Here is a 23,697-nt window from a genome sequence, read left to right on the forward strand (position 1 = left end):
ACCAGCGAACTAGCATCTACGGGGCAAATAAATTTGGCGGCACCGTCGACTGGGCACTCGACCTCGCCGTGGACCTCGACGGATCTCTGAATACAGGCTCGTCGGGCAACGGCGGCTACGGCACGTCGCCCTCGAGTGCCACCATTGGGAGCATCCCGGGTTGCACGGTCCCTGCGCCAGGGGCAACCTTTACCATCGATGCCGACTGCGCCGCTGGCATCGCCAACTACCCGCCAAGCGGTCGAAACAACGACTCTCCGGGCCCGGACTCCTGCGACGAGGAGTGCAACCTCTGGCAGCGGATAACGGCCACATGCTGCGGAATTGGAGGCGATCTCGCTAACCCGGTCGTCATCCTCCCCAACGTGCAAATCCCGAACTCGGTCGTCCTCCCGCCGGGCTACTCGCCCGCCGCCCCCCTCGTTATCCCGCAACGCACCGTTCCCGCCGGCATCCCAATCCCCTACCCCCTCGTGATCCCCGCAGGCACCAACCTCCCCGACTTGCGCATACCCGCCATCATCCTGCCACTCAACCAACCACTCGACGCCCCCGTCACCATCCACCGCGGTCAAGTGCCCCTCTTCGACGTCACCATCGCCGGCACAACATACCTCAGGACGTGCCAATCCCCGCCGACATAATCCTCCCCATCGGCTTCACCCCCACTACCCCCTTCCAGTTCGGCCCCGTCATCCTCCCCGCCGGACCAACCCCGACCGAGATCATCCTCCCCGCCGGCTTCGTGCCCATCCTCCCCTTCATCCTCCCGCCCATAACCCTCACCCCCGGCACCACGCTCATCTACCCCGTCATCATCCCCCCGCTGTTCACCTTCCCACCCCCACCCGCACCACCGCTCATCGTTCCCCCTCCCGTCCCACTCCGCCCCGTCCCGCCCCCACCGCCAACCGGCCCCCCCCCCCCCACCGCCCGTCTTCCCCCTCCCCATCACGGAGTGCGCCTACTTCCCGCCGTGGGCGTCGGTGATTCCGAACTTCCCGGGGCCGGGCACGCCGACGCAGACACAAACAGACCCGGACCCGACGCCAACGCCGACGCAGACGCCGACGCATCCGTACCCGGAGCTGTGCGGGCAGATCCCCGTCGAGGAGCTCGCGGGGTACACGTGCTTTGAGCAGTGTGGGGGGAACGGGAATGCTTTCACGCCGTGCCCGCCGTGGTGTTGTGATCATGGGTGTGAGGGGTTTGCGGGTTGCTGATTGGGCTGTTGTGGGGAGGAGATTTTACTGCATGTGCCTGTTAGTGGAAAGTGATAGCGAAGCAGAGCAATCAGAATTTGGCAGTCCCGACCATGGCACCTCTATTCCGGGTTGGTGGCGGGTGGGCGGTGGGAATTTGGATATCGAAAGTGGGTGTTTGCGCGGACTAGATTCCCGGGGTGATGTTTCCGTTGCTGTTACTGTTATTGCTATTCTTCCCTCCTTACTCGCTGTGTAACTTGGGTCATGTGTATTAAATATACTTTGTTTCGGAAGCAAGATGAAGACATCGCTGCATAATACCTGGCGGCACGCTTGGAACGGGGCAACTTCGTAAGATTAGAGCCTGAGACGGCCAAAAGCAACTGCATCAACTTCGTCGGATGTAAGTGGTGATCACCAAGAGTCCGGTCTTGTTTTTTGTTTTCCGGGACGCGGCACTCCCTCGTGCTCCTCTGCCAAACCCGGCTTGCCAAGGGCCATCACACAGCGATCCAGCTCGGCCGTCTGGAGAGATCGGGAAAGGGCCTAAAATAACTAACATTCTTTAATCAATGCCACAGTAATGAAGCCTGATTAGATATTTCTAGAACCAAAACTTTGCGGGCTGGTCAACGCCCAAAGTGTCGGCAAAGGGTCGAGTTGGCGAGCATCACCTAATCGAAAAATGATGCGGCAAGAATGAAATGGATCAGATCAAGATAAGAAACCCGAGAAGGCCAATCGCTTGCGTGCGCAGTCCATACGAACAGTGTCTGGGATTTGGGGCCAAGACGGGCCGGACTCAACCGTCAGCCACCACCATAAGGAAAGTTATCGATTGCCCATTTTGCACTTCGTCGCAGCTTATTCTGGGATGGGTTGAAACAAAAAGGGGGTCTGGAAGGCCTGGCCGTTTGGCGAGCTTCTGACTGAGAGAGATGGGGTGCATTTCCAGTGGCTTTGATTGGCAGATCATTTCGTCTCAACTCAAGCGGAATGCGCCCGCTTCTTCTTTCCATCTCTCCGGGGTGTTCCTCGGCTGCGACTTCCTTTCATGCGCCAAATCAGACGCTCCCGCACTTTCTCAACGGGCCAGCCACCCCCAGTTTTTTCTCGCCTGAGGAGGCCATTGCAACCAAAAAAAAATCATTCCGAGCAATGGTTTCAATGGTTTCAGCGGGACAGAGGCGCTAGGCTCTCTCGACCAGGTAGGTTATTTTCTTCATGTCGCAGTTGTCGCCCGAATTAGGCAGTTCGTTTCGAACCCATCCAGAGCCAAAAGTGCATGGATCCTCACCCTCGAGCCCTCCTCTGCTTGGGGTTATCTGTCGCAACAACACGCCTGACCCTCTTTCCGGGGATGCTCCCTCCCGAAGGCGCAGGGCTTCCCCTTACCACAGGAGAGATAAACAAGTGGGTAACCGACGTCAAGCTGGACTCCAGCTGCTGGAGACAAATTCCGTTCTGTAAATACAGTTCACTCTTTCACAGGCAAAATGAATGACGTCTTCGTAACCATCTCAACTCGGTGACTTTATTGCGACATTATTGCGACAACCATACCACCAAAAAAGCTTGTTCCGCTTCGCAAACGATGCCCAGGCAAATTAGCAAATTTAAGAGAGCCGCATCTCTTGGCCTGTCTCTCGACGCCGGCCCTCCCCAGACTCGGCCTCGAGCCTGGCCGCCCACGCACCGCCAAGCTGGCCAAGCTTCTCGCTGCTGCACCACATAAGGCTTGGCTGTCGCAACTCATCCACCCCTTTCTTGGCTGGAGGATGCAACCGAAAATGTGGTCTGATAATGACGAGTTCTGGCCCCTCTTGGTAGGGAAAAGTGAGAAAGAGACTCCGTACCCCTTGTAATAGCGGCGGCAATTACGACGGCAGCAGACTTTTTCCCCGGAAAGAAGGCGAATAACTGCCAGTCGAGATGAGTGCGAGGTAGTGGCCCTCCCCAGGCCCCAGACACGGGGTCACCCCAGTGGCCTGTCGACACCACCGGGCTGGTCGTGCCCACGGCGCATACAAAGATCAGCCTCCTCCCGCTCGGCTCGTTAGCTAATGGATTCATGGGTCGTACGGTTTTCTTCTTTTCTCGTCTTTTCTTGGCTCGGTTGAAGGTCTGGGACCCTCTTCGTTTCTGCTATACCTTATTTTATTGTTTTGAGTCTTGAGTAATCCCCTGCACCATATTCCCTTCTTGGATCTCTGTGTTCTTTTGGTTTCTATTCCTTCAACATGGGTTTGGCACTCAGAGCTTTTCTCCTGGCGGCATCGGCGACGCGGGTCTTCGCATCATGCGCCCACGGAACATTCCTCCGGCCGCGCGCCGAGGGCGGGACCGTTGAGGTTGCCAAGTTTGGATATACCGGGGCTGTTGTATGGACTTCCCCCCTGGCTTCCCACGGCGGAAACTTCCGACTAACAGAGACGCCAGGGACCGCTCAACTGGGCAGCACTCGAGTCTCCGGCCAACGGCGTGTGCGCCACCGGCACCAACCAGTCCCCCATCGACATGGTCGACGGCGTGTTCAGCCTCCTTCAGGGGTCTGACGTCCAGCTGACGATCAACGACATGCCCGATGGCGCCGAGTTCGAGAACCTGGGTACCACAGTCGAGGTGATCACTCAGGGTGGCTCGCTGGCCGTCGCCGACAAGACATTCGAACTCCAACAATTTCATTTCCATCTGCCCAGCGAGCACCTGGACAACGGCACAAGCCAAGCGAGTACGTTATCCATCCTTTCCTCTGAAGGCTGTTTTGCAAGTCGATACTAACCCCGTTCCAGTGGAGATGCACATGGTCTTCCAGTCCGCCGCCCAAGAAATCGCTGTCATCGGCACCTACATCAACATCGCCGACGGCGGCGCGGCCCCCGCCCCCGCCGCCAAACGCTCGCGCATCTTCGGCCGCCAGGAAGCGACCCCTCCCGCCGTCGCCGCCACCACCCTCCTCGAGACCATCTTCTCGGTCGTCGACCAGATCGCCGTGCCCGGCACCAAGGTCACCACCCCGCCGCTCGTCATGTCCGAGGTCGTCGACGTCCTCAAGGCCAACGCCTTCCAGATCTACGCCGGCTCCCTCACCACCCCGCCCTGCAGCGAGGGCGTCAGCTGGCATGTTTCCACCGCTCGCCTGGGCATCACCCCCGCGTCGTTCACCAAGGCCCGGGATGTTATTGGCTTCAACTCGCGCTATCCGCAGAATTCTCCCGGTGAACCCAACTTGTTGATGATGTCGGCGCTGGGGTCGGCGACGGCCGCAGTTGTGGCGATGGCGGGCGGTGGTGTGGTGGCTGCGAAGCCGGCGGAGTGAGGTCGCGGGATGACAAGAATGGGGATGGTATGGGTGAGTGGGTAGGGCATGGTGTTTTGGAAATAGATTGGTTGGATACATGTTGGGAGTTTAGTGTGTGTGGTGACGTGTCTATGAGGTCAGATCCTTGTCAGGAAACTAGCTTGTCCGAAGTTGATCACAATACCGTGAAAATACCAAAGTATTGAATCAGCCCACTTACACTTCTTTTTGTTCTCTATGACGGTGGTTGGTTCCACACTTCCGACGGTGTTTTACAGTTTGCCACCTCGCTGACCACAACCTCATCTGATCCCATGATTCAGAGGTCATGTTGTGAACAGGTATCGCTGAATAATAAATAGCACACAGAAATATTCATTTCAGTTCCGCACCAGTCGTCACAAACTGCTCGCTACATCTGGTTGTTCTGTGTGATGCATCGCTATGCTTAACTCAAAGCTCTGGAAGCAAACTTACTACCCCCCTATTCAAGGAACAACTGTTACGAACCGACAGAATATCGGCCATCAACCTTCTCTTCCACTCGACCGTCTATTACCCAATAACTGCCCACCGCCTTCCTCTTTCCGGTGCACAGCTATTCTTACCGGAGCCATCCTACTCCATCACGCCAAAGAAAGAAGTCGACATGTGTGTCCAGAATCTCATCGCACTCTGGTGGTACGTACTTTGATCCTGTCGCACTGGGCGCGATAAGCATGCTCCCTTCTGAGAGAAACGACTAACTTCGCTTAGTCCCTGTATACCACACGCATGCATCAGAGGCACCCCCGGCCCTTACACACGGGTTGCTTTCATGGACGAAGGTAAAGGCCACATCATCGCCCGTTTGGTCTTCACGGGAGCATACATCTGGTGTGATGACTACGTTCAGTCGCCCAATTTTGCGGTCAGCTTCCATATCAACCCCCCCGCCTGCCCCAACGGCAGCCTAAGGACCGAATATGACCGTGCGGATATACCCCTTCCCCAGAATAAGACATACGAGCCGGCTAATAGGTTCCGATAGACTACCTTTCCCGCACGCTATGCGCCGGCTGCATGCGTGAAGGCTGCTCCGCGCCGACAGAGGAGCCGTCCGCGCACGGGGATACCACCCGAAGGTTCCGATTCATCGCACCGACCTTGACAGCACTCTTTGGCCCGCCTAAGACCATCATCACCACCGGCGGCGTAGCAGAGCCGGAATCCTCGAAAAAGCCCAAGAAGCCCCGAGGCAAGACAAAAACCAAGAAGAACGGACCTGCTCCGCTGCGAGTCATCGACCTCCGCGAGGACGACGCTGCTGATATCGCGCGGCTCAAGCTCCAGAGGGCCGAAAAGGAACAGACGAAGGCCAGGGGTAATACCGAGGGCCTGTGCGTTCTGCGAAGCACGACGGATACCGAATTCCTCTTCCGCCCCAGCGGTAGACAGACCCCCACCGAAAGAATCGCGCCCCTTTCACCCGACGGCGGAGAAGCGGGGCTCAATACCCCCCCACTGCTGGTCTTTGATGACGATTACGAGGACGAAGGCAATGATGCGGATGGGGAATATCAGCAGCGCGGCGACGTCCAGAACCCGTATCGGCTCCCTAGCCTTCGGCCCCCTCCCCGTCCACGAGGTTAAGGATCCCTCTTTGCTGTCGGGAACATTGCCGAGCCCTTCATACAGTTGTGGGCCACCCTGTACATGGTGTGCTTTGCTGGCCTACGCTGGTTGTTGTTTGGGAACTGGAGGTGGAAAGGGCGATGTCTAGGTGTGCTTTGAGCGCGGAGACGACTTGGGGTGGCGTAGACAGACAGCACGCCGGCCACCTTTAATGGGATAGGTATCACTGCTAGAGACCGTGATGAGATTATGCTTAATGCACGGCCGTGTACAGAAAGGGTGGGTGTTCTTATGGGCTTGGGGTGCAGCAAAAGTGCAGACTTAATACCTCGCATCCCAGGCAAGTTAAGGAAAGCGTCGCCAATACCAACAACAATAATAACAGGAAACTGGTAGTTCAACTGTATCACAAAATTAAGACGGTTGGCGCACAATGTCTCACCTTCCCGACGCCACCAACACCACAGCTGTCGAAGGCGCGTGGTCAGAATTACCGAGACGCCATTTCCAGGATTGATGAGATCTGTTTGCGTCGATCAACGATCTCCAACGGCAGCCACAAGAGCAACCAAAACATCCCAAAGAGGACCCTAACGGGCTGACCTAACCATAATTATCATGCCCCAAGAGAGGAAGTCGGACGTCGCATTAAAGATCGGGGTTAAGACGCTCAGTGGAAGATACCTGGAGGGTACCTTGGGTGTATGGACGGCCCCGAGCTACGAGGTCTGTGGGAACGACGCCCAGCTTACTGAATAGAACCGAAGGTAGTAATATTTCGTTGTCAGTAACTTTTGAATATTGTACAGGATAAATAAGATGATCATCAAGCTCCTTGTATAAGGTGGGTATGAGAAAACAAAAAACTCCAAGCCCGAGACCCGGCTCTCCACCGCGCGAGTTCGCTCCCCATGCGTGCCTCTATCAAATAAAACATCCCAAAAGTCCAAATCTAAGCCGTGTTCATGTCTGAGAAAAGGAAACCAAGCCCCACCCCCAAAACACCTTAAGACCTCTCAACCCTGTAGGTTTCCGTAACCATAATCCCGTTGTGCCCAACCTGTCCATGTGTATTAGGGTGTCCCCTCCCACTCGACCCTCCCGACGACGTATTCCGCTCCTCATCCGACCGCCGTCCAGTCTGTATCTGGCTCCGGCGGAACTCATCCCCCAGAATCTCCTCCTCGGACGCATTATCCCCACTCTCCCTCCGCCCCCTCCCTACCGTCGTCCGCGTAAACGGACCCCCCACCCCCAACTTGACATCACTAAAGCTGACATCATCCGTACTCCCATTCGTGGTCTTATCGACACAGGTATCATCCAGCCCGGACTTATTGCGCGAGTTATTCGCACTGGGGTGGTGCTTCTTGGAGCCGGCGATGGGCTTCCCGTCGGCGCCGACGAGGCCGCCGCCGATGGTGCGCAGTGGGACCGAGTTGCTCTGGTTGTCGCCGCCGCCACCGCCGTCCCCGGATTGTTTCTGGTAGCCGGCCGACGAGGTCTCGCCGAAGAGGCGGCGGAAGGCCCGCTTGTAGAGAGGTCGGCATACGGGGATCCCGATGCAGATTAGGGTGATGGACATCTCGGCGGCGGACCAGACGATCAAGCCGACGCTGTCCTCTGTTGGTGTCAGGGTGGTTAGTGGTGGGGAGGGGTGGTTGATTGGATGGATAAGGGGGGACGGGCGGGCTTACTGAGGTAGTTGGGGGTGTAAAGCCCTTCGACTTCGGTGGTGCGTTTGATGCCGGCGGCGGCCGCGCTGGGAGGGTGTTTAGTGGAGGTTTGAGAGTTGGGTTGGCGTGGTGGTTGTGCTTACATCAAGCCGAGACTCATACTGCCGGCGATGGTGTACTTTTCTCGTTGCGGCATCTTAAGCGGCCACACAATGATCCAGGGGAAGATGGCAAAGAAGAAGTCGACCAAGATGGTGGAAACTGTTTTGACCCCGGTTCGCATACTGCATTAGAGTGGGACTGGGTGCAACGTACTGCAGAGGATGTACGACGTCGGCCGGGTGTCGATGGGGCAGTAGCCGCCTGGGATGCGGCGGTCGTAGACAAAATCGAGTGGGACGCAGGAGAGCCAGAAGCAGAGGACTTGGGCTGCTTGGAGTCAGTATGGAGACCCGGAACCTAAACTGAGGGTCAAGCCTACCGATCGAGGCCAGCATAACCAGCGTCATGGCAGACCAAATGGCGATGCGGTGCCAGGTGATGGTAACCAGGCGAAGCAAGAAGAAGCCGAGTGATGCTTTCGCAATTGCCATACCGACAATGGCGAAACCTTGGCCAATGCATTCGTACAGTGTCGCTTGAACAACGGCGTCCATGCTCCCTATCTCTTCCATCGTTTGCCCAAAGCCATAGTTACCCGCAAGCGTTGTGAAGATGGTGAAAATCAGCAAAAATATAAAGGCGACAAGGTAAACGTGGTCGTCGAGGCCGTACGAGGCGAGACAGACAACGCGAGTGTAGAACCGTAGAATCAGGAAGAAGAACACGAGCGAAGCCAACAACCACATGACGGCCAAAGACCAAGGGCCGTCGCCCTTGATGCCCACCGGGGCCACCATCCTGAAGGGAGAATGAGTCGAGAGTCCAGAATCGAGTGTGGACGGGCGTTCAACGGTTCAACCGGTTGCCTTTGCTTGAAGAAGCTGCTGCCACTGCGGCTGCTGGGTGACCATGGGACGTCGAAACAAGAGCCGAGGCGGGGGGACAAGCGAGAGTTAAGAACCGACCCTGGAAAAGCAACTCGAATGGCAGGCCGCGCCCCAAACAGAGTCACAGTAACTCTGTAGACGGGCTCAGCTCAGCCGTCAGGTCAGCGAGAAAGGGGAATGATGTCGATCAGCCTCATCAGGGTCGAAGGTTAAACTGTAACTCTCTCTGTCTGTCGGGTCTGTGAAACCGCCCGGGGGTGACTGGGACGGTCCCACGAGGCTCTGTGCCGCAACGTTCAAGCTGATCTTCTTTGCTTTCTGCACCGTGGGCGGGATGGGATGAGCAGGGGTCATCAACGCGCGCTTCAGTGCCACCTCTGGGCAATAAAAGCCGAACTCCAAGGGTCCATGGCGGCTGCTGACTGGGACCAAACCTTCAACAAGAACGAAAGGAAAGCCATTCCGAAGACCAAAATCTACCTTTTTATTTGGCTTGATTTTCCTTACTTACATCTTTTCTCTTTTCTGGTTCCCTTTACTTTTTGTTTCTCTTCTCTTGATTTCTTGCTCCCCTTCGAGTTCAGGTTTTTTTTTGCCCTGTGGGTGGATACCGGGTTTCTGCCCGGGGATGGCTCCGGCGTCAACAGCCAACAAAAGGGGGATGCAGGCAAGGTCGAGTCCCAAGTCTCTCGGGCCCCGGTTCGGAGGGTTTGTTACCCTTGTGCTGGGTCAAAGCAGGAACGGGGGTCACAACCGAAGACGCCTCACTGGCTGGGGAAGCCGGATGAGTCTGTTAGGGTATCAATCGCCAAGGTTCTTTTTGTTGCAGGAATCCCCCACGCCGAGGGAACAGGAGATGAGGGAAAAAAGCAAAAGTAAGTCGGTCCGTCGAGGACGAAAAAGAACAAGAACGACTTCGGCGCCCACGATTGCTGTCTGCAGTCACTGCGCCATTGAGGGCCATCGAGTCACAACCGCCACGGTTGATCAGCACGTGTACGATGTTGCCATACTCGAGGGTGTCGAGACGCGGGGAAGCGGTGAGCATCCCGGTTTATTCGGACGGGTTGGACATCATGCAATGCGAGGACAGTTCCACGGTACTTATAAAGAAGTGATCGTTCATTATTTTGTTTCAGGTGCCTCAAGCCCGCAAGCTGCGTTGGAAAGTCAAAAGTTAATCTTGGTACGAAGGCGGGAAACACGGGGTTGATGGAGGCTTTGTCCACGGCAGAATTGCCCGATTCGTGACAACAACCGCATGCCCATCGTGCCGCCGTCGTCGCCAACAACTGGTGCAGGAGGATTGGGAGCTAACCAGCTAACCATTTAGCGCCGCCATGGGTTCAGCAGCTTCACAGTTTGAGCGTGGGAAAAAAGAAATTCGATGGCGTGAGAAATTGAGACACGGCGCACGTTCCCGATAGCGAGGCGCCCCGATCGGAATTTGCGAGACCCGTCCAAACATCCGGGTCCCGTCCGGCTTTCGTGTGAGTTCTTGGGTTCGGATCGTGCTGGGATGGTGGAAAAGCTGTTCTTGCCTGTTGGTTCGCATCGCTGCAGCCAATGTCTCAGTCGGAAAAGAACAACCGGAACAGGCAACACCCGCCACCACGCTGCGTCGGCCAGTTCCCAGCCTGCTGGAAATTTCAAGCCACTTGCACCTTAAACGTTGCGTTCGGTTGTCACACACACCGTTCTGGTATCAGCTCCAGCCGCAATGTTGCCGTGCTGCGCCTGCCTTCCACGTTCATGCGGTTGGTCACACTGCTTGAATGCCACGGCTGTTTGGGCACGTAACAAGCAACTGCCGTTGTTGTTTTATGAATTATTGGTTTTCTCAATACGTCCCCTGCACCTCCACACATTTCACACTTCGCAACATCCCTGGCTCGCCACCCTCAGAACACAATGTTTCTGTTGCGGAGTGAAGTTGATTTTGAGAAGGATGATCGCCAATTTTCGGTCCCGAGGAAGGAAAGCACCCACAAACAACAGCGAGCCGGGATGATGCTGGGACACAACCATGAACACGACGGGAAGTCCAACACGGGGAATGACGGCCGCGCCGATGCCCTTGTATTTCTGGGCCGCTTGCGAGGGTTCAAGGTTGGAAAGAGGAGAACCCGGATTTATTCGGAGCGAATGAGAGACGACAGCGAGGTCAGCCAGTGGAGAGGATACTTTCGGGAGTGGGTTAGTGCTGATGCGGAACGGGAACAGTGGGGGTCATTTTGGACGTTCTCTCCACCATCCCGCTCCATCGTTCAAACCAACAGAGCGGCATGTGGGGCCGAGAACCACGTCTGTTTTGACTGCTGCCCAGAGGTTGCAGCGCAGCATGCTACGTAAACCTTTTCAAACAGGGAACACGTCGGTGGGTTGGCGTGCCAGGGCATGTTTCCCGGGATGGGACGGGACGGGACAAGCCCGGAGGCAAGCCCGTGGCAAGTTGCCCTTGAAGTGTCGAAATCAGCCCAGCTGAGGAAGATAAAAAGGAAGGGGATGTTCCCCCCCAAAAGATCGACGACATCACGCAATATCCGTATCTCAGGCTTGGAGGGGCCTGAGAGGGTTGAGGAGGAGGAGGGAGCTTCCGGATCTAACAACCAAACTATCCGATGTGTTGTACCATTACACAGGATTCACTCGATCCGCATGAGCGACGGGTCCTCGTTCCCAAGATCGACCGAGGAGAGGTGCACATCTGCATTTGTGCCCTGGAGCCCACCTGCCCACCATACCAATCTCGTCCCTGTCTGCATTGTATGTAACATGCACCGGCAACCCGCTAAAACACAATGGGAACGGCCAAGAACATTGGGTTCCTCCCCACCTGCATGCCGACGCTGTTCATAACGCGACCTGGCTGCTGTTGCAATTTCGGGTCCGATAAGGGCCGCCTTCACCTTCCTGTGTCCTCTTCTTCACCTTCCTCCCATCCTTCCGCCTGCCGTGCCGCACAACAGCACGGAGTGCGGCTCCTTACCTCCACGTGGTTTGAAGGCACGAGTGAGTGTTTTGTGTAACACAAGGCCGACTCCCCCAGAAACTGCCCCATGGCTTCCGCGTCACCAGCCGCCAATGGCGGCATTCCCCCTGCGGAGGGATTCACATTGGACCTGACGACGTTGCTTGCCGGCGTCTGGGGTAACAAGCTGAGCGCCCTGGTTCTCGGGCCGTCTGTGGCCGTGTTCCTGTGGTTCTTCGTCGCCTATCAGACGTCGCCCCTGAAGAAGTACCCCGGCCCTTTTCTCGCAGGTATGTGGCCCAAGCTCGCGGCAACCCATGGGACCCCCATTCTGACGTGAGAACCAGGGTGGACGAACCTCTGGCGTGTCTGGCAGGTGATTTCGGGAGAGTATGCGCCCCGGATGAAGAAGCTCCACGAGAAGTACGGCCCGATCGTTCGCATCGGCCCGAACCTCCTGGACCTCGACATTCCCGAGCTGTACCGCGTCATCTACGGCACCGACGGCAAATGGATCAAGTCGGACTTCTACAAGAACAGTAGCTCCATCATCGATGGCAAGATCACGTACCACATGTTCTCCGAGGTGGACCCCACCCTCCATGCCCTGATCAAGCGCCCCGTGGTGCGCCACTACTCGGTGCCCGCCGTGCTGGTGATGGAACCGTTGATGGACACCATCATCAAGGAGTTTATCGACACGCTACAAAAGCGCTATGTTGAGCCCAAGAAGACGTGCGAGTTTGGCGAGTGGCTGAGCTACTGTAAGTGGCCTCCCTTTCCTGTCTCCTACAGAACAGTTTGCTGACCCGCGCAGACGCCTGGGATTTCATGGGCATGGTGACCTTCAGCACCAAGTTTGGCTACATGGAGAAAGGCACCGACTTTGACGGCACGCTCGCCATCGCCGACAAGTCCATCGACTACCTGGCGCTGTGCGGCCAGATGCCCTGGACCGACTACATTCTCGACAAGAACCCCATCTACCCCATCGGCCCGCCCAACATCGGCAACGTCACGCGCATCGCCGTGCAGAATCTGACGGCCCGCCTCAAGGGCGAGGACAAGAACTTCACCGAAGGCAACCCCGACTTCCTGCAATACTTTATTGAGTCCAAGTCCACCCACCCAGAGCTCGTCAACGACGGCAGCGTCATCGGCTATCTTCTACTCAATCGTAAGCCCCCCCCCCGCCCCCTTCCCCCCCAACCCTCATCCACTGTACCCTCAAACCACGCAAACCACACCACCCACTAACCCCCCCTCTTAGTCATCGCCGGCGCGGACACGACCGCCATCACCATGCGCGCCCTCTTCTACCACGTGCTCAAAAAACCCCCGCATCTTCCAGCGCCTCCAACGCGACGTACGCGCCAACTTCGCGGCCTTCGAGCCGGCGGCGCACAGCAAAGCGCGCGCCCTGCCCTACCTGGAGGCCGTCGTCAAGGAGACGCTGCGCTACCACCCGGCGGTGTCCATGATCATGGAGCGGATTGTGCCCGAGGGGGGATTGACTCTGCCGGATGGTAGTGTGGTGCCGGCGGGCCAGATGGTGGGCATGAATCCGTATATTGTGGGGAGGAATAAGGAGGTGTTTGGGGAGGATGCCGAGGAGTTTAATCCGGATCGGTGGTTAAGGAGGGAGGGGGAGGGGGAGGAGGAGCATAAGGAAAGGATGGCGCGGTGGGGACAGAGTTTGTTGGCTTTTGGGGGGGGGTATCGCATTTGTTTGGGGAGGAATCTGAGTATGATGGAGGTGTATAAGGTGGTGCCGACGTTGTTGGCGAGTTTTGATATCGAGTTGGAGGATCCGAATGAGGTGTGGTGGACTTGTTCGAGGTGGTTTTATCGGACGAAGGGGGTTATTTGTAAGTTGAAGCCGAGGAGCTCGTGAGGGGGGTTGGAGGGGGGTTGGCGTAGTTAGGGGTTATGATGTGTGGATGTGAACTTGTTGGATATCTGATGGTTGTTTGAGCATGTGGAACGAGTAGTACGCACATGAAAATGCAACTTGTGAGCAGCGGCGGCTCTTGTATGACTTCATCACGAACCGGTGCACGGCCCTTGAAGAAGTGGTCCGGTCTACATGTATGATGTATGTTGTCGAAGGCGGGACACGAAGAGAACGTGGGGGCGTGGAACAAGTGGTATTGTTCACAGTACGATGCTGGTTAGAGCAACACAAAGCGAACTCCTCCACACTCCACACACTAGCGTGAAACAATGGCATTGAGGCAACCATAACCACCCTAACGTCACAAGCCAGGTGGAACGTGGCACCTGGGCAAGCGACGGTCTTCTCTTGATATATAGGTAGGTAGGTATACTTACCTAGCTTTGCTCGGTCTAGACACCTTCGGTGACCACGAAACTTCCAGCAAACTTTCAGCTTTGGCCTCTCATTCCTGCCATCCAAAATGTGCGAATTTCAGCAAATAACCGAGTCTTGTATTTCCTGTGACCAGATCCTGGACATCAACCACAAGTTGGTAAAGGTTTGCCAGGACATGACATCAAGGTTGAGGCAGATTTACCCGAAAGTTGAGACCTGCGGCAAATCCTCCGTCAACTACGCATCCAAAGTTACCGTCCACTGCGGTTGCCGGGATTTACGTGGGGGGAAAAGGAAGCGTCCCGATGACGATTACGGGGACGACGAGGACGACGAGGAATAGGACTTGCACCCCCTGACTAAACGAGATGCTGGTATCATAGGACCTCTACCTTGTTTAGGACACTTGCTGATTTTATACTGTCTGTAATTTAATCATACTTCTTACCTGTTTTGTTTTATTTCGACCCCGAATTGTTGGAACCAAGGTCCTGACTGCTGACACATGCAACACTGCAAGTTCGAGATCAAGTCTACATCTTGAAGCTGTGCAGCCGTTGTATTTTGTATCATCGTAAAAAGGTTCGAAAGTGTTATGTTTCCGGAGATATTATTCGAAAAGTTAAGCCAAAGTGCGACGCCCCAACGTGCATCTAATCAGCTGCAAGATATCGATGGCCCATTATCTTGCAACATCTGCGGTTGGATCGTTTGTTCGGCCGGCAGGCAGGGCTTTGGGTGGCTTTCCTTGATTGGACGTGGTGGCATTAAGGACGCGGGGGGCGAGAGGGCGGTGGTGAGAAAGGGAAAAGGGGGGCGGGCAAAGGGATTTTGGTGCGGGCGACGTCCGACAAGCAAGTGTACGTACCGAACTCTGGCCGAATCAAAAGTCGCATAACGTACCTCGTGTAACCATAGATCGGGCACAACATAATACAAGTGCCTCGTCTACGCGCCTGGCTTGGCTGGCTGAAACTGCGCCGCAAACGAGGCGGTTCGGGCACGGAATGGCGTTCGCCCTGTGCATCGAAATATTATCAGCTAAAAGGGCGCGCCCCGCTGATGGAAATCTCGCACAGCCGCAGTGGAAGCATCCACAATGAGTCCCCCATGAACGATATGGCTCTCCCACCAGAGGAACAAACCCCAACATCATCAAGCCCCGAGAAGTACCCCTATGAAGCCCGCATCAGGGACTGCTTTCGGTGTTGGCCGACGGCCGCCGTGTTCTACCAAAGTCTAATCGACTATTTACACACGACATCCAGTGACACCTTCTCACCACTGCAGGTACCAACGACTTATTTGTTGGGCCATCACTTGGACAGGAATGGCCGGACAGAAACCCCGCATGGGAGCCCGGTTCCCAGGAGCCAGAGTTTCTCCTCCTCAACCTCGGCGAAACTAACGCAGCGACCCTCTCTCCCTACATCCATTTCAACGCCCACCACCGACTTCCAGCGGGCCCGTCTAGCACGCCAGTCCCACCTCACCGTAGTGGAAGGGCTGCTGGCGCCGGAATCCGTTGGGATCCTCGGGGAAATGTACCAAACGCGGCCCGAGTTCTTCATCGACCACCTAGCATTCGATAGTTGCGGCTACGGATCCGACTCGAGGCCAGGAGGTGGGCGAGATCAGCTCCCGAACCTGCCGTCAAAGCGGGACAACATCATTCACGTGAGGTTCATGTCCATGCTGAAGATCTCGGGCAACGCCCAGACGGTGCAGCCTGCCCAGCGCTTTTCCGCTTCTCTCACCAGCCGGTTCGAGCGCCGTACCTCGTTGGAGGCCAAACGCAGCGCGTACGACAGGCGTTTGTTCCAGCATAAACATTATGGCGCTACCCGGTTCAGGGCCCTGCATGTCCACAAGGAGGAGTGGCTGACGGTGGAGCAAATGGTCTCCTTCAGCGTCAAACGCGAGGGCGACAAGATCTGGCATGGTAAGGAACCCTTAAAAGCCCAAGCATCAGAGGTAGACCCCCAATAGCTAATCAGACACCTTTGGCATTTAGGTCTGCTCCTCCTAGACGGCGGCCGGGAATTCGAGAACGTGGACCCCCCCTGGGCCGAATACATGGACTCGGACAAAGCCTCCGACTCCGACTCCGACCCCTCCACCAAAACGGGCTTCATCCCCGTCATCCCCTACAACGTGCCCGCGATCCCGCCCTCCGTCGACGAAGAGCAACTCCAACAAGCCATGCTCAAAGTCCACCGGCCCTACCACCCGGCCATCGACCTCCTCCTCGCCACAGCCACCACCACCACCACCCTCAACAGCCCCCCCACCTCCCCCAACCTCACCACCAGCGACGCGCACCTCCTCGCCGAAGACCCCTTCTACATCCTCAGCCGGGTGTACCACGCAGCCGCCCGCACGCGCATCCAACTACTCAGCTTCCTAGAAGCCGACATCACGGAATGTTCCGCGGCCAGCGCCGGCGGCGCCATCACAGACGGCGCGCAGCAGAGCCTGGTGCTCGACCAGCTCCGCTTCAACCTGCAGCTGGTGCGGCGGGTGGAGCGGTTCTGCAAGGAGGACCTGGGCAGCATCGGGCGGCTGGGGTCGGCGGGGTGGCCGCGGGCGGGGACGGAGGAGGGGCGGGAGCGGATGGGGGAGATCAAGGAGCAGCTGCTGGAGGATTATGGGTTTTTGGTGGAGCAGTGCGGGCATTTGGCGCTGCAGTGCGAGACGGCGAGCGGGGCGCTGGTGAGTTTGGCGCAGTGGATGGATGCGCGGGAGGGGATCAGGGAGTCGGGGAATGTGGCGAATTTGACCGTGTTGGCGATTGTGTTTGTGCCGTTGGGGTATGTGTCGTCGTGTTTGAGTATGAATGTGACGTTTATTAATGTGGATGAGGGGATTCAGATATGGATTTGGGGTGTGGCTTCGGGGGTTTCGGTGGTGCTGACGGGGATTTTGGTCATGGCGTTGATGAGGTGGAAACGGTAACTAGGATCCAATGGTCATGACAATTATGTATACATCTGGGGGAAATCTGCATTTGATAGCTTGTAATAAGCATAGGGAGAGACTATCAAGAATAATTCGGGCAAGAGACAAGCTACCTCAAGGACTAAAGTAATGGGTATGGGCTGTTCCCCCTTGACTTTCGACCTTTGTATTGGAAGACAACCCTTGACGACCAGGAACAAGAATGTCAGTAGAAACCGGCAAACCGCATCTCAATGCTCTGTCGGGGCGGGCCATCGACCAGCTTGGGATCAAACGCGGCATGGAAAGCGACTAGCGGCCAGGAAGTCAAACTCGTCAGCCAGTTCATGGGATCCATAAAGGGAACTAGAGGGGGGGTACTAACTTGCGCGCTTGCCCAGGGAGTTGGAGTTGCGGAAGACGATCAGATCGTCAACCTCCTGGTCCTTCAGAAAGTACCACTTGTGTTTACTGTTGTAGTGCATCAAACCATTCTCGCCGACGGTGATCTCGTTAATGACGTCGTTGGCGACATAATCGGTCGTAAAGTCGACGCTCTGGGCATCACACACCGCCAGGGGCCAGTCGTTGTTAGGGCCGGCGAGAACCTTCCAGATGCTACCCATCCCCCAGTCGGGGGGAATAGTTAGCCGACCAACCCTTTGCAAGTCTGGTATGTGAAGGGCAGCTAACTCACTTGATCAGGTCAAAGTCCCGATCCTGATACACCTCCGGCTCGCCCGGATACATCAGGGCCATGCGGAGGAACGATCCGTGCGTGGTAAAGTCAAAATGTGGCAACGCCGCCGGCTGGGGAAAGGTTACTGGCTGCCCCGGGGTTCCAGGGAACATGGGGCTACGTTTGCGGATGGAATGGTCCAGATAGATGATGTCCCTGTACTGGGGGAATCGTTTGCGCAGCGTGTCCTCCATCTCGACGCGAAACTTGTTGTAGATGAGCTCTTCATCGTCGATGTTGCTGACGTCGAGGCAGTTTTGGCGCTTGAGGAACTCGAATCCGTTCTTCTCTAAAGTGAAGGTCCCCGGTGGGATGTCACGCGCGTTGTGAACATCCTGGGGCATGAGCTCGATGACATGGTTGGTAGCCTTCGCACCTGGGATGTCCTTGACGTCGAAGACAGCCGCGTATGGCTTTTCTGTCTTATATAGCGGGGACTTGGCGAGGTATGGGATAGGAACGTGGACCTTAGACTCAGGGACTGTGGTCACGGTTGCCGTCATGGTTTGGGCCATTGCGGTGGCGGGTTGGCGGGGGGGGGGGGGGGGGGGGGGGGGGAATTATCTGCGGTTTTGGCTTTGTCAACGAGTTTGAGGGAGTAACGGGAACCCGGGGTGGTAGCTTATGACTCGGGGGTGGCAGCATCTTAAGTAAGTAGAGTGATGTGGGCTCCCGGAAACTCCTGCATTCCGAACAAATAATCATGTACATGCCCACGGAAGTACATTTAGGCACGTACACGACCCTGGAGATGTCGACCTACATATTTGACACACATCGTTCTTGAGGCAAATCTGAAGCACATCACCGGTACCACCGTCCTACTTCACAATCGCCTCGATTATGTATGCCATTGAACGGCTTGGGTTAACACTCAATTGAAACGCGGTGTTCAGTAAGGCGGCTAAGAATCCCTATGAACCCCTAAAACCACAACTTCCAAGATTTGCCCTTTGCTGTCTGGCAGGAATTTGATGGCCCGCCGACAAACTACTCCTTATCCTCCTTGGGGACAGGCTGAGGCTTGGCTGGGGCCCTCGGGAGAGCTCCACTTCCACCTCCTGAGAATTATGGTCAGTGAGCCAAGGTCGTTTGTGAACGCGAACTGCATGGGAAGGGAGTCACATACCGTTTCCAGCCGCCATGTATGGGATCACCATCCTCTCACCGAGGGGACCGTTTGAGGGTTTATACCACTCCTTCCAGGGTTGACTGAGGGCTGGAGCAGGTTGCATGATGGCGTTTAAACGGGAAGCTGTAAAAGCTTTTGTGAATGGATTTTAGTGACGAGGATGTGATACAGTTTGTTTTGTGATGAGGCAACAATTCCGGGAAAGAATGAAGCTTGACTCTCTGGTCCAAGTAGGGTCATATATATCCGTAGCCTATCTGTCTTGACTTCCATCCAACCCTTCAGACAACCTAAATTATCTCATGACTGGGCACACCAATGATCCATCTTGCCGTTGCTCCATCCTGCACCGTGGATTACATACATGTCGGCTATACTCGGTGTCTAGTTGGGTATTCCACAAGACACGTTGATGAGGCTTTGACCTTTGGAAGTTGAGGGTGTGTGCCCCCCAAACCGTTACGGCAAACACGCTGCATGTGCCGTCGGCAACATAATACACGAAGCCTCAACGTGTGTCCGGCAGATTCAAAGCCCCAGATTTGCATCCCGCTTGCTATCAGTAACTGGCCTGACACGAGGATCGAGTTTGTCTTACGCAATCGATGATTGACTGCATATGGGCGTCGTATGAGTTGCACACTACTACTGGACGATGGGCTTGTTATGGTGTGGCACAGCATGCAACCGTGCGAGCCTTGCGTAAATCCAGCGAGACCATTGGGAAGAATCTTATCTCTGCAATTACCTGACCGAACCCTGCAATACTCTGCCGTCCCTCCTTCACGGGAGCCTTGTCACCCATGCTAATACATCATTGGCTTTGCCGGGGAGATGATGAAGTGCGGCGACGGTTTAGGAAAGCCACTGCGGGGATCAAAAGTAAGCTGAATGGTTGGAGAATGAACAGGATGCGGGTGGGTGGCATTTCGAAGGCGGCGACTTAACCCCCCACGGGGAACACGCCCAGAGTCTCAGTCAGCCACAACGAGTGGCAGCATATGATACCTACCCCGCCGGCAATATGGCCACAGCGGTCCAGAACACGGGATGGAGACATTTTTGAGGCTCTGCTCTTGAGGGGGAACCCCATGAAATGAACCAATCCGCTAGAACAATCACACTGCTATCATGAAAAAATGCTACGATTGCACACCCTCCAAACCAAACTACGACCTCAAAATCTCAACAGCGAGTAAGCTACCGCGACCAGAACATCACCAGCCTGTCAAACTCCCGCTCATTTCCCGGCAGCACATTCGGCCCAATGATCTCACGGCGGAGTTCCTCGGCCTCGTTGATCAGCCGACTGCCCTCGTCCATCTTCCCCGCGTCCTGCAACACACAGCCCAGCTTGTACTTTGTCCGTGCCCTCTCGTTGCGATACCACGTGGGGCGGGCTTCGAAAAGGGCCAGAGCTTGGTTCAGGAGCTCGCTGCAACATTCCGCGCGGTTAGTGATGGGGTGCGTCGAGCGTCGTGTCTTGAAACGGGAAATGGAGCCACTCACATGGCCTGGGGGTATTCCTTGCGGGCGTGGTGGTGCCACCCCTTCTTGTGGCACAGATCTGCAGTCCGGTGATGCTTGTCGCCGAGGGTGGTCTGGTAGATCTTGAGGGCGTCTGAGTGCGTCTTGAAGGCTTTGTTCAACTCGCCCCGTGCAATCTGGAGGTTTCCCAGCGGGTACATGAGGTACCCAGTTCTAGTGCCGTTAGTAATAGCTCTCAAAATGATATGAGACGGAGAGCGCCACAAAGTCTACGTACCTGAATCCCCTATCGGGAGCGCTGTTCATGATTGGGTCAATGACCGCCTGTGCTTCATCAAGTTTACCCTGCCAGATCAAGCAAAAGGCGAAATTACCACCCTAGCACCGACGTCAACCACTCTACTCCGCATCAAATCCCACACACAGGTCCAAGGGCCAAGCGTTACTTACGTACATGCGCTTGTCAGCATCCAACCCCTCAAACGCGTCGAAGCACTTGCGGTACCACTGCTCCGCCTCCTCGTACTGCTCGGTGCCCTGGTTCCCGTTGCCCATGCCGCCGAGCCCGAAGCAGTACCGGATGTCGGGCAGGTCCACCATGCCCCGCTTGACCGCCTTGTCGACGAACTCGTACTGCAGCTTGAAGTTCTCGAGCGCCGAGCTCTGCTCGTTGGTCTCGGTTGCGACCGACGCCCGGGCGCCGTAAATGTCGGCCAGGATGAGCTCGCAGCCGTCGTGGGCGAGGCAATAGTGCTCCGAGGCTTGGAGGAGCGGCTCGGACTGCTCGAACGTGCCCCGCTCGTAGTTGTGCCATGAAGCGTTGTACAGGAGCTCGGCGAACTCCTTGGTCCCGGCTAGGGGAACCTTGCCTTCGAGTTGTGAGTCTTCATAAAAACGACACAATGACAGGATATGCGGCAATAAGCGCCCCTGTGTCGGCCACAGATCGGGGCGGTGTCTATTCTTCCGCGGTGCAACTGGGTACAGGTGATGTACGAGGTTAATTGCCATGTAGAAAGAGTCCTGCCGATTTTCCGGAGTCATCCGCTGTTGGCAAGCCGCTTGTACCAACCTGTGCATGGAGAGCGTTTTCGTCGCGGCATTTTGGTCCATCAAAGAGCTCTGTAGGATCATGGCCTTCTGTTTGGTTAGCTTTCGGACATTGTCGATGATGGCCCAACCGCTGTCGCCGGCTTTGGATGCCTTGGCGGCGCCATTGGCGAGCATCTCCAATTCGATCGTATCCGGGTTGAGAAAGGATAGCACGTTGATGAGCTTCTGGGAGTCCTTGGACAGGTTGTCGAAGTTCATGGACCAAACATTCAGAAGCGTGTGGCGGTAGGGCTCCTCATTGGGATTTCCGAAGAGCTGCATGTCCTCGGTTGAGGTGAAGAGATCATGGTAGTCGTAGGCTGAGAGGAACTCGGTGAAGAGACAGGAATCGTTCACGATCAAGTTGGCTGCTTGGTAGATTCCGAGAGGCAGACAACCAAGGCGGTGCACGATTTGTCGGGCGGCTTCTCGCTGTTCCTGGTGCTCATCGTTCTCTCCGCCAGCAGGGGAGGTTGCTCCTGGCGCCTTCATATGCTCCTGGTTAGTTAATTTCAGGAGTAGGTCGACAGCTTCTTCTTCGTTCAAGGGAGGGAGAACGTCGCAACCAAACTTGGCGGCCAGTGTTTTGGTCCTGCTTGTGACTAGAACTGCCCCTTTGCTACATTGTGGCCAGAACTTCAGGAGCGTGTTGTCCGGGTTATCGGCATTGTCGAGCACTAGCAGCCATGGTACGTCTAGAACAGATCACCACGTATTAGACGAAGAAAAACGGTAGTTCTCCGACGCTGGAAATACCTGTCTCTTCGAACCACTTCTTCAACTGCTCACAGCTGTAGAGGTGGTCCGGCTCATCCTCGTCCACGAGACCCAGGTCAACAGCAAAACGGGCAAAATCTCCAAGCAGGTTTGTAGACTCATCAGCGTGAGCGAAGAGTACGGCCGCAAAGGACTCCATGTACTCCAGGGCGAACCGTATGGCGACCTGGGTCTTCCCGACGCCGCCAAGTCCGCACAGCGCGAAGACGGCTTGGGAGTTGGACTTTTCTGGTTTGTCGGGGCGCAGGACCTCGTAGATCTGGGCTAAAATGTCCGACCTGCCTGTGAAGTTGAGGTTTTCCTTGTGGGGAAGAATGCTCCGGCAGGGGAGATTCAGCTTCCGAGGTTGAGGGGTTGTCAGAGTTTCCGTCTCGTCGGGAAACTTGGAACTTGTCGGGGTTGCGGGTCCCGATCCTTGAATGCATGTGGTCAATGGGATGTCTTCAATAAGTACAGAAAGCCATAGTTACCTGGAAAGTCACTCATTGACATTTCCTCCTCGTTCAGCGTCGCCTCTTCTTGCGAGACTTGGACGTTTTTGGCGGCGGCTAACATTCCATTCAACACGGTGAGGATTTGCCGGAAAAGGGGGTGACCTCGAGAGGGGAACGAGGAAATTTGGAGATGGTCCATGTCGACTTGGAAGAACTGTTCGTTATGCATGTTGAGCCGTGCGAGTGGCTCCGTACACACCTATTACATATAGAAGGGTTAGTTCGCTGATGACAGGACGGTAGCAGACCAAGGTTAAGACAGACCACCGACGACTCGGAAGGCCGGAGCCTGTGGGTTTTGTATGTCGACTTGCGGGTTTCGCAGTAGCTCCAGATCGGGAACTGGATGTCGAGCTGCCTGAACTTCTCGAGAGTATCTTTCAAGATACTCCATTTGTCCCACCCCTTTAAATACGCGTTGAGTTCTGGCCCAAGCTTGATGAGAGGGATGCGCATCTCGAGGGCTGCACACCTAATGCAGGCCGTCTCGAAAGCCGCAGGGGTATGGTTGTGGATGCAGCCGAAGAAGAGCACACCGATGGTGCTGTCGAAAATGGAACTGAACTCAGGACTTTGTTTGGCGGAGATGAGCGCCTTTCAACGATTAGTCACATGTGAGAATCCGGTTAAGGGGTCGATGAAGTGGCCTGACCTGCTTGAGCACCATGCCACCAAAACTGTGGCAAAGAAATACGAGTGGGCGGTTCATTTCCTTCGCGCGTGACCGCTGGTGGATGAGCCCATACAATAGCGTGGTGCCCTCACGAAGGATTTGGAGCCAAGAATCATCAGTCGGCGACTTTGCAAAGTCGTAGCGGAAAAGGAGAACCCGAGCAGTCGGGAAGTGGTGAGCAAACACGTCCCGGATCCATGCTGTCTCATCTCGGGGTTGGTAGGATGGTAAAAGCTGCGGCAGGCTTGGAATCGACACGATGCTATCGAAGGTGTCA

General features: G+C 55.9%; 10 protein-coding genes across 10 annotated transcripts in view; 6 read left to right on the plus strand and 4 right to left on the minus strand.

Annotated features, from left to right (window-relative positions):
- Positions 1-1,138, plus strand: part of CHGG_09339 (uncharacterized protein) — a gene marked incomplete at both ends in the record, with an annotated part of 3,853 nt that extends 2,715 nt beyond the window's left edge. The window contains 2 exons of the mRNA XM_001227265.1: positions 97-422; positions 620-1,138. Coding sequence (XP_001227266.1) covers positions 97-422; positions 620-1,138 — 845 coding nt within the window. The remainder of the gene's footprint in view (positions 1-96; positions 423-619) is intronic.
- Positions 1,139-3,445: 2,307 nt separating this feature from the next.
- On the plus strand, positions 3,446-4,524 carry CHGG_09340 (uncharacterized protein; the record flags this gene model as incomplete). Its single annotated transcript, XM_001227266.1, has 3 exons — positions 3,446-3,586; positions 3,636-3,936; positions 3,998-4,524. 3 exons carry the CDS (start codon positions 3,446-3,448, stop codon positions 4,522-4,524), a joined length of 969 nt encoding a protein of 322 aa, XP_001227267.1.
- Positions 4,525-5,155: 631 nt separating this feature from the next.
- CHGG_09341 (uncharacterized protein) lies at positions 5,156-6,138 on the plus strand (the record flags this gene model as incomplete). Its single annotated transcript, XM_001227267.1, has 3 exons — positions 5,156-5,187; positions 5,263-5,333; positions 5,537-6,138. 3 exons carry the CDS (start codon positions 5,156-5,158, stop codon positions 6,136-6,138), a joined length of 705 nt encoding a protein of 234 aa, XP_001227268.1.
- A 988-nt stretch (positions 6,139-7,126) lies between these two features.
- Positions 7,127-8,695, minus strand: CHGG_09342 (uncharacterized protein; the record flags this gene model as incomplete). The annotated part of the gene is made up of 5 exons (XM_001227268.1): positions 7,127-7,743; positions 7,818-7,882; positions 7,940-8,057; positions 8,112-8,225; positions 8,278-8,695. The coding sequence occupies 5 exons, from the start codon at positions 8,693-8,695 to the stop codon at positions 7,127-7,129; spliced, it is 1,332 nt and encodes a 443-aa protein (XP_001227269.1).
- Positions 8,696-10,696: 2,001 nt separating this feature from the next.
- Positions 10,697-11,247, plus strand: CHGG_09343 (uncharacterized protein; the record flags this gene model as incomplete). Its single annotated transcript, XM_001227269.1, has 2 exons — positions 10,697-10,981; positions 11,152-11,247. The coding sequence occupies 2 exons, from the start codon at positions 10,697-10,699 to the stop codon at positions 11,245-11,247; spliced, it is 381 nt and encodes a 126-aa protein (XP_001227270.1).
- Positions 11,248-11,844: 597 nt separating this feature from the next.
- CHGG_09344 (uncharacterized protein) lies at positions 11,845-14,431 on the plus strand (the record flags this gene model as incomplete). Its single annotated transcript, XM_001227270.1, has 6 exons — positions 11,845-12,046; positions 12,104-12,520; positions 12,574-12,908; positions 13,108-13,624; positions 13,732-13,844; positions 14,222-14,431. 6 exons carry the CDS (start codon positions 11,845-11,847, stop codon positions 14,429-14,431), a joined length of 1,794 nt encoding a protein of 597 aa, XP_001227271.1.
- Positions 14,432-15,198: 767 nt separating this feature from the next.
- On the plus strand, positions 15,199-17,043 carry CHGG_09345 (uncharacterized protein; the record flags this gene model as incomplete). Its single annotated transcript, XM_001227271.1, has 2 exons — positions 15,199-16,030; positions 16,103-17,043. The coding sequence occupies 2 exons, from the start codon at positions 15,199-15,201 to the stop codon at positions 17,041-17,043; spliced, it is 1,773 nt and encodes a 590-aa protein (XP_001227272.1).
- A 208-nt stretch (positions 17,044-17,251) lies between these two features.
- On the minus strand, positions 17,252-18,279 carry CHGG_09346 (uncharacterized protein; the record flags this gene model as incomplete). The annotated part of the gene is made up of 3 exons (XM_001227272.1): positions 17,252-17,337; positions 17,411-17,643; positions 17,723-18,279. 3 exons carry the CDS (start codon positions 18,277-18,279, stop codon positions 17,252-17,254), a joined length of 876 nt encoding a protein of 291 aa, XP_001227273.1.
- A 475-nt stretch (positions 18,280-18,754) lies between these two features.
- On the minus strand, positions 18,755-18,999 carry CHGG_09347 (uncharacterized protein; the record flags this gene model as incomplete). The annotated part of the gene is made up of 2 exons (XM_001227273.1): positions 18,755-18,825; positions 18,894-18,999. 2 exons carry the CDS (start codon positions 18,997-18,999, stop codon positions 18,755-18,757), a joined length of 177 nt encoding a protein of 58 aa, XP_001227274.1.
- Positions 19,000-20,096: 1,097 nt separating this feature from the next.
- CHGG_09348 (uncharacterized protein) lies at positions 20,097-22,916 on the minus strand (the record flags this gene model as incomplete). The annotated part of the gene is made up of 6 exons (XM_001227274.1): positions 20,097-20,331; positions 20,406-20,597; positions 20,662-20,762; positions 20,835-22,171; positions 22,233-22,667; positions 22,724-22,916. The coding sequence occupies 6 exons, from the start codon at positions 22,914-22,916 to the stop codon at positions 20,097-20,099; spliced, it is 2,493 nt and encodes an 830-aa protein (XP_001227275.1).
- Positions 22,917-23,697: the final 781 nt, after the last annotated feature.

This window comes from Chaetomium globosum, genomic scaffold, assembly GCF_000143365.1.
Source record: "Chaetomium globosum CBS 148.51 scaffold_6 genomic scaffold, whole genome shotgun sequence".
In the NCBI taxonomy this organism is placed as follows: Eukaryota; Fungi; Ascomycota; class Sordariomycetes; order Sordariales; family Chaetomiaceae; genus Chaetomium; species Chaetomium globosum.